The sequence below is a fragment of the Melanostigma gelatinosum genome, assembly GCF_949748355.1.
Source record: "Melanostigma gelatinosum genome assembly, chromosome: 11".
NCBI lineage: Eukaryota > Metazoa > Chordata > Actinopteri > Perciformes > Zoarcidae > Melanostigma > Melanostigma gelatinosum.
In genome coordinates this window covers 14,731,354-14,740,688 of record NC_136644.1, presented here as the reverse complement: position 1 = coordinate 14,740,688, position 9,335 = coordinate 14,731,354, and the positions used below count along the sequence as shown (strand labels likewise).

General features: G+C 43.4%; 1 protein-coding gene across 2 annotated transcripts in view; it reads right to left on the bottom strand.

The window, feature by feature from the left end:
• The window catches only part of LOC306784197 (SEC14-like protein 1), a 31,297-nt gene continuing 21,962 nt past the window's right edge, over positions 1-9,335 (bottom strand). The window contains exons 7-17 of one of the 2 annotated variants that reach the window (XM_079278059.1): positions 8,979-9,088; positions 8,501-8,690; positions 7,162-7,250; positions 6,852-6,922; positions 6,343-6,514; positions 6,019-6,153; positions 5,751-5,870; positions 4,863-5,114; positions 4,567-4,745; positions 4,138-4,164; positions 1-2,833 (exon numbers count right to left, since the gene is read on the bottom strand). In XM_079278059.1, the coding sequence (XP_079134185.1) occupies positions 2,728-2,833; positions 4,138-4,164; positions 4,567-4,745; positions 4,863-5,114; positions 5,751-5,870; positions 6,019-6,153; positions 6,343-6,514; positions 6,852-6,922; positions 7,162-7,250; positions 8,501-8,690; positions 8,979-9,088 (1,451 nt within the window). In that variant the 3' untranslated portion in view covers positions 1-2,727. The remainder of the gene's footprint in view (positions 2,834-4,137; positions 4,165-4,566; positions 4,746-4,862; positions 5,115-5,750; positions 5,871-6,018; positions 6,154-6,342; positions 6,515-6,851; positions 6,923-7,161; positions 7,251-8,500; positions 8,691-8,978; positions 9,089-9,335) is intronic. The other variant, XM_079278060.1, reaches the window with a different exon arrangement.

Genomic DNA, 9,335 nt, shown 5'->3' with positions numbered 1-9,335 from the left:
CATAATTCAAGTTTAATGTTTTCAAAAAATGTAAAGGCGCCATATTGTCATTAATCCAAACATGTACTTTACACATAATTCCTCATATCAAGGTACAGAGAAGATATGCAACATGAGAAGGAAGCAGAGAGACCGATAATTAAAGTGTTGAACAGTACAGACAGTTATAGCCCTCATTCCTCAATGAGATCTTGATGAAAAGTGTACATACTGTAAGAGCTAAAGTCAGAGTGACAGCACATCATGATAGTCTTCTGGTAAATTGAAACAAAACACATCTGATCAGAGTACTTTTTTATGCCTATGGCTTCAAATCAAGGTCCACTCTGCTTTCTAAGATACACACAATGAAAAGTGTTAGAACAGCAAAGACTGGAGTGTACAAGTGACAAAGAGTCGACGGAGCGAGAGAGACAAAGTAGTAAAAGTTTAGCGTCGAACTGACGTCGTTTGTTTCATCATCAGTGGAACCATTGAAGAAATGGAAATTGAGCCTCCTGAAGGAATAATCAGGGGAAGGAAAGTTAAGTTGTGTGATTTGTATACATGCTTCAGAAAGAAGAGACCGAGTAGAGAAACACGCCTGCCGTGAGGGGCAGAGGCAGTGTTTACACACACATCTTTTATCCTTTCACACCATCATACACACTTTAAATAGCTCGCAATCTGAGGTCCCTTTTTTTTTTTCAGTAAAGCATTTCATGTTATTGCAGTTAATGACATACAGTTACCACAAGTTAACCCTTGACCTTTCATTAACAGTTAAAAAAACCGAGCAGTTTAATGTATTAAAATAAACAGACAGAGCCAGTATTCTCAGGAGTGTGATTCCGATAGGAGAAAACATTGGTCTTATTTACGTCTGTCTGGGTTTTGATTTCAGCACGGGAATGACTCTTGGCAATGGCGGTAATGTCTGCCCTCTACAGGGAGTCAGATCTACGTGAAGTCATCAATGCTAATCAGCCAAATAAATGTGATTAAAACCTGCTGCACGGATGTGTTGCATTTAGAAATGTTCACCCAATTCACAGTTGCTCATCTATTACAGTGGCTAAGTGATGTTTACAAAGGCTAAAATGGTATTTATTGACACATAACTCTTAGAATGTCTATCTTTTAATCTTTAAATGATATATCTTTAAACCCAATCACCACATGAGCATGCAGTAACACACCACACTGCTTCAACCCATCAATTACTCATCTCCAAAGTACAGCAACGAACTCCGAACCAACTAGCACACCTACAGGATCAACATGTTGTCTACTCACGCACCATCAACGTATATCACTGAGTACCATTCATCCGTAACGCACACCGACATCTCCATCACTCTGATGCATAAGCAGAGAATGATGGCGGTTCCGCCCAATTATATCATAACCCTCCAAATTCAGGCATTTCATTGGCTGGTGAGCGCTAAGCCAATCAGTAGCACATTCACAAATCAGTAACAAGGCATCTCCTTTGACGACTTGTTCTTGACCAAAGTCTCTCAATTGTGCAGAAAGCAAACCAACTGTGGTCATTCCAAGAAAAAAAAAAAAAAGGTATCCAGGAGAAGCTGGGGTGTTATTTTGGCTTCTCTCCTGATAGAATGTCGTCGCCACTTTGTTTTTTACTGGCTCAGTTTGCCCGTCTGTCTGCCTGGACACGACTTACAAATAAACAAAAAGCTCATCTGCAATCAGCACCCATGATCGTCCACATACAAACGAATGATAAATAGAAATATTTCACACAGTAGAAAAGTCTAACTTGTGTTATTGCTTCTCGCGGATTGACTGAGCTAAGAGTCAGACCCGGGTCAAATATTCAAATGCTTTTCACTGTGTGATAAAGCCCTCGTGAGACAGACCGGTGGGGGTTTGCCACAAAAGCCGACGAAATTAATAACCGAAAGCTCATGCGGCCACGCCGGGAAAATATCTGTTATTTTCCCGCCAAATGGCAACTTCGCTGACATTGTCGTGATTCAATAAGCTGCACCCACTCCGTACCTCCATGACGATTGAAAAACATCGCAGGTGATATTTGACCCAGGTCCTGTTCAGAATTCACTCCGCCCACCCACACTTGACCTATAAACAAGTCACCAGATGGAAGAAACCCCTCTGGTAATATGGCAAACACTCAATTCACTTTTTGCATGTCATCAAACGTCCATGTGTGTGTGTGTGTGTGTGTGTGTGTAACAACACATCCAGTTTATCAGAGAGCGCACAAGAATGAGGTATGCGTCGCCTCAGCTCTGCATATGTGGGTGTAGATGTGAATGCATATATTATTATGTAACAGCGCCTCCAGTGTTTTCATCCGATCCCGTAGCTCCAAAGGACAATATTGCTTATTTCAGCTTCTTGTGCCACAAAGGCACCTCAATTCATCTCCCGACCTTTAACCTTTCCACACAACAAACATTTTGCTGATGTTCTGATTCAAACTGCAGCCCAGCTGAGATACCAGGCACAAAAAAATCACCTTTCTGCAAAAAAAGAAAAATCAGCCCTTTAAATTGTACAGAGTACATTTCTTTTTGCCTCAGATTTCTTTTTTTATTCGTTGACTTCCGTTTGTGCAAGCATGCTTCAGTTCAATAGAGACTTGCTGTGCAATAGGAACAGAGTCCAAAGACGACTAGGAAGGGCAGGAGGGGAGTGTTGATGGTAAGGGCAGTGGGGGATGGGGATGGGGGGGGGGGAGCAGTCCTCAGCCTCCGGTCTCTACCTGGAGATCATCGAGCTGGACTGAGATTGGCTGGAGGAGGTGGTTGCGGCACTGAGCTGAGAGAAGCCGCTGTGGCTCGACTCCAGGCTGGTCATCGAACCCCTGAGGTGAGAGACAGAGAACATGTGAGCAGTCACCATCTTCACATGAATACAACCGGTATATGCCACTGACTAATTGCTTGCATTCTGTGTGCACAGCTCGTGCTCATGCGGCACAGCCATGCAGCCAGATTAAACCCACAGGAGAGAGATTAATCCACCCCGCTGAGGCTCTGCAACAAGCAACAGTGTCTCAGGTAGAAAGGTTGTGTGTGAGAGGATTTAAAATGCCAAATTCTTTGATTGTTCCAGTAAAGTATTTTGGTATGGGGTAAGTTCAGGGTGTTTTTGTTGAGGGCCGAAGCAGATCCGCTCTGTCTTGCACGCAAAACCATAACACCAAAGGGTGTTATGGTTTCCTTTAGAACATGCAGCATTTTGATAATTTTTACATGAATAATTAAAAAGGAGAGTCTTTATAAATGTAGTATGTAGGCTTCTTGGTGTTTGGATCTTATTTTACCATCATATACGGTACATTTCTTTCAGTAGGAATTAAGCTGAAACTTATGTTGAGTTAAGCATTGCACTTAACTTGTGTAAAGCTTTGTTATTAGTCGTCCAATTGCTCTTAATTCTGACTTTTCTCACATTCTTAGTAAATACAAGATACTTGTACCACTTAAGGTTCTTTTTTTAATAATAATACTGTGAAAGTGTCAACACTACTAAGCAAGAAATCTAAAAAGCAGTGATCAACTGTCCTATTGCATTAAGAATGCTTGGTGTTTGTAAGTTGCTGCGCAGGTATATTACAGACACATTTTAGTTGTGAAGTTGGTGTTTCAGATTTTTTGAATTTCCAGTCTCAACCAGATGTGTCAACACATTAGCAAACCATCCTGTTATATGCCACTAAAATGAGTTAGATGGTGATCTCAAGTTTGATTCAAAAGCAAAAGTAAAGATGAAACAGCAAAGTCAGATTCAGTCAAAATGGATGAGTGATGAAAACAAGTACAAATGCCAGGAAATGTCTGCGTAAGTAGGTATACAAGCGCACATGTTAAGTGTATTGTGCGCATGAGCACACTTGGATATACAGCAGTTGAGCACTCGTGTGTTGAACTTAACCCAGCCTAGGGTTCCTGATATTGTCAGACATGCAGGCAGGGAGAGTGAAGCCAGCAAGTAGTCTTAGTGAAAGTATTATTTCTTCAGTGTGAACGAAGCAACAACATCCTGTTTGCAAATGCTGACAAAAGTCATAAGCAAGAACAGATGCAAACATGGAGGGAGGGGAGCGGTTCAAATAAGCAGCAATGACAATGAACTAGATAAGGGGGCAAACACTGAGCCACTTACAAACTCTGCACATCCCAGCAAGCCGTTCTTCACAGGAAGAAGACGGAGCAGCAGGAAGGCAGGGTTGTGAGCAATAGATCAGGAGCGGAATGGACAGAAAAGGCTGGATTAAAAGGAGTCTCTGAGAGGGGGAAGCATTTCAAAACTCTGTGCCTCGAAAAATCATGATGCTCTTAAGGCTCGTCATCTTAGCAACACTACAGATTTTATTCAATCAAATATCGAATGTCATACGTGGCACTAGGCACTATGTGGAGGGGGAAAACTGTGGAGTGAAGAATGAGCAGGAATAAGGTTTGAAAGTAAAACTATAACAACATCATGGTAAAACACCGTACAACAGCAAAAATATGGACAAAGCATGGATACAAAGCATGGATACGAATGCATTTATTTGTCTTACACACACACAAACACACAGTTACTAACCTGAAGTCCTCAGAGCCCAACACCTCGGTGTAGTACATGACTTTGCACTTGTGCGAGGAGACCTGCAAGGTGGCCAGCACGTCGTCCACACGGGGCAGGTTGGTGGCCGAGCAGGCCGGCATGTTGTGGAACTTCCACTGGAGGATGTAGAAACCTGGCCACCGTGTAATATGAGAGCCCTGAGGAGATTAATAGTACAGACAGCGTCAATGAGAAGCAAAAACAACCCATAGAATACAGTTACAGATCAAAATGTTGGACCATTTATGCATCAGTTCACACTGCTTGAACCTCACCTGCACACTCTCGCCCTCCTTGCAAGTCAGCGAGGACTCCACCATGCTGTAATCTTGCCCCAGCGTCCATGACCTATCGATGAGCTGGACATTGTTGCCTACTGGAGAGGGGATGCCATGGGGTAACAGGGGGTCTTTACGTGGAGGCTGGGGGGCCCGCTTGGAGTGGTAGATGTTGAAAACCACATCGCCTTTGCACATGTCAAAGTCCCAGGTGATGACTGAGGAGGCATCGATGATCTCTATCAGAAGCTGGTTGGGGGAGAGAGGGGAGACAGAGCGAGAGAGCCCTTATGTTCTCATTTTATTTACATACATTCTTTCTTGGTTACAGGAATAATGTCAGAGCATTATGGCTGTGAACCTCACTCTCTTTATTATAGTCATTTATAACAGAGGTATATTTATGTTGCTCTACATTTAAGCATCAGCTCCATGTGGCAAAATAAAAACACCGTCAAAGAGCAGCAAGAGATATCTGAACATCTGTTTGTGAAGTTGTGAGCTCAGTAATATGAAATCAAAACCGTTTTCAGAAGGGTGATTATGTATGATGATGCATCTCTCCCTCTGGTACAAATGATGTAAGATGATTAACTGTATGTCACTGCAGACGGATTATGTTTTAGAGCTGTGCCAGATTTGATTTCATAAACTACACCGCATACAACCACTAGATGGCAGACCTTTCATACACACACACACACACACACACACACACACACACACACACACACACACACACACACACACACACACACACACACACACACACACACACACACACACACACACACACACACACACACACACACACACACACACACACACACACACACACACACACACACACACACACACACACACACACACTAAGTTGAGCCTCACCTCATGTGGAGCTCCCTTGAAGACGCTGGCGCTTTGGTAGATAGTATCGGTCCACAGGCGGAGCTCCTCGGCCGTGCGGTACATCGACTTGGGAACCAGGCCGCCCTCTGGAACCTCGCACTGCAGAACATGAACAATCAAACACAGAATTGGGTCAACGACGTAGATCTCAGTGTGGGTGCTGTCGTGCCTCCGAAAGTTCACATTCACAACTAAGTCATATTGTGAAACGACAGGGTAACGGTTTAAATCTTCATCTGACACTCACCATACACTCCCCTGCCAGAAAGTCAGGGATGATCTCCTTGTCTATGTAGTCCAGCAGCCCTCCAGGACCCTGGTAGTCATTGCCTGCATATATGAGGAACTTCTTGCGGGTGTTTTCGTCAATGAATGGACTCACCTAAGGGTGGAGGTGGATATGTTTTATGGGCACACCAAATTAGCTGTATCCTAGTTATTCCATAACAGAAATGAATGAATTTACAGCAAGAGCAAATCAGGGTACGTGTGTCTCGTTGTGTTAGTTAACGGGCGACTGGTATTGTGAGGAGACTATCTGAGCTAGGAAGTATCCCCCTCTGGTTCTTACCAGTGTCCAGAGGACAGGGAAAACTCTGGGGGCTCTCAAGATAAGCAACCGTCCCAGAGTCTCTGGGTAGTTGGCCTCCACAACCTCGATGATCCTCAGCAGCGCCTTGACCCCTGGGCGCCACAGGTGACGCATGTTCAGCCCCTCCAGATCCACCAGACACGTCCAGCAGCTACAGAAGAGGAAGCGCGAGGATTAGACGCCGCAAACACACATCCTCTTTCCAACCACTTAGCACCTGTCACCCTGAGGTGACGCTTAAGTGGACGGAATCCTCCCTCCCTCTCTCTCTCGCTCTCTCTCTCTCTGGGTGAGTGATGGTTATTTTTTTTCAGACATTACAAGTATATTAAACAGAGAAAATAAGCATTGAATAAATACATTTGTTTGGCTGGAACTATTTCTGCTTTAAGAAAAAAAAAGGCTTCCACATTTAACTGATAATCAAAATGGCTGCCTATACATTTCCTGTTCAGCTCTGAAGAACATCCAGTATACTGAAGGTTTACCTGATTGGTCGACCAAACACCTTGGTGTTCTCCTCACAGCGCCTCAGACCCTCCTCATTAATAGACAGCACCTGAAATGGCACAACATGACCTCAGTGCACTGTTGAGCATTTGGCTCTCACACTTGTAACTTGAACTTACCGTGAGAGCAACATTATAAATCAGCAGACTATTTATATATGTACTGTACAGTTTATACCCTGGTGTTAATACACCCGTCAGGTGTACATTAATTCCCTAACCTGACAAACTTATCGACCTACATTGATACACGTAAGCTTGAAGCGTGTTTTTAAATTGCGTAACATACATGTCTGAGCAGAGACTCTTCTCCGAGAGCGCGGACCAGTCCTTTGGTGTCCATCTGGCCCAACCGCAGCACGTACAAAGGACGACCATCTAGGAGGATAAAACAAACATTTGTATCATCTATCACACAAGGCTGCATGTTACATGGAAATGCGTAGTCTGTTCTTATGTTACTGTGAATACACTGAGAAATGCTTTCATGTTTTGCTTCTGTTTATCTCATACAAATACTTGTGGAAAGATTGAAATGGGAAGATAAACTGTTCTCGTGTGTGGGAACATGTGTAATATAAATTTGATTTATATTGTCAACAGTCACCCTCTGTTCTAAACAAGGAATTCCCAGCATGCACCAAAATGAAGAATCTGACTGTGTGTGTGTGTGTGAGCTATTTGAGTAACCAAGTAGTGGCGACAAATTGTCATGTTTAATTCACTTGCACGGATGAAGGCTGTGGGTTGCCAAGAATGACTTTGGAGCATGTGGTGTGTGTGTTACTGGAGTCGATAAGAAAGTGGAGAACCGAGGTCTTCCTCTAGTTAACAGCGCACATATAGACAACTTCAACATAAATCCTAAGCGTTGTAGCGTTGTAGTTACTGTCTTTGAGTATGGCTAGATGTGAGCATTTTTTTGTTTTTGCCTGAAAGAGATCTTTTGAAGTGGGGTTGAATGAGGTACTTATGGATAGTCAGCGTATTAGATGATTATCAGCACGCCTCCCTAGAGAAGCAGGCAGCTCCGGCAGAGAAGCAAAGCAATGTACTGCTGTGGATGGGGCGGCAGCAAAAAATATTTTAGACATCTAAAAGCAAGGACCACCTACACAATGTACACTGTGTGGCGCACTGGGTTAAGAGGTCGTCTGGGAACCGGAAAGTCAACGGTTCAATCCCCGACTGGGACGTGTCGAAGTGTACCTGAGCAATACACTGAACCCCCGTCTCCCCAGGCGCCTGTCATTGGCAGCCCACTGCTCCCTATATACAGGGATGGGTCAAATGCAGAGAAAAATTTCCCCCTTAAAAAGGGATAAAGATAGTATATATTCTATTCTATTCGTCCATGTTCTCTTCAAAGCCAAAAGACTCCATTGACAAAAACAGTGATTTTACCTCGCAGAACACAGGAGTTGCTGGTCTACCGCACTGAAAATATTCTAAATAAATATTTACACTTAAACAAGTGGTCCTTTTTTTTTTTTAGGTAGCTTAAATAAATGGGGGCGTGCCGATCGCCAACTACTGTGATAATACTATGGATAAGTACCCTCATGCAACCCCACCTCAAAACATCTAACTACCCCATTAAATGAAACGCACATGGCACCAGGTCCTACCTCTGTCATGGTGGTGCCAGCCCCCAGTGTAGTAGTCCTGGAGGACCTGTGGTGAGACCCAGGTCTCCAGCAGGTAGTCCACCTGGTGCTGCTTCCTCCAGGTCAGCGACTGGCAAAGGATTTCCCGTGCCTTGTCCATGTTGAAGTCTCTGGCACGCAAGAAACGCAGTATGTGCTCGTCCTTGGGGATCTGGATAGTAAGGGGAGAGTATTTAGCTGTGCTTGATTTGTGAACCAGTTAGTTAAACACTGCTAACGCCATTGACAATTGGCTAATTTAAATTACACCATTAATATCATAGCAGATCAGTTAGCCATATTAGCATGTTAAATGGAGCTGGAAGCTGTTGGACTCAAATATCAGATGTCCCTGATAACGATTCAATTTGGAGGTGGGCAGTAAGTCTTTATAGTTCATCAAATCGAAGCATTGCTATTCGGTTTTATTCCATCCTTACAAAAACTGTAAAACACTTACCTTTCCCTTGTGAGTCTCCTGCAGCCATTTGCGAAGTCTGATCAGACAGCTCTCCTGCAGGGGGGTCAGGTCGCCTAGATAACGTTTGATATAGTCTGCATCCAACTTATCTGAAACACAGAAACACCTTAAATTAACATAATTCAGTCAAAGTGTAAATATATCCATGGTATACACCTTTAATGGAACCAAAACCCCACAAAACACAGTAATTTCTCTGCCAATTCAAACGTGACTGTCTTATATAACTACACAATGAGGCCTTGCTTCCATTGCTTTCTACTGTAAACAGTGCTACAAATATATTCCCTATTATACATTAAACATACAAAGAGGCTGGCTCTCTTTTTTTTTTTT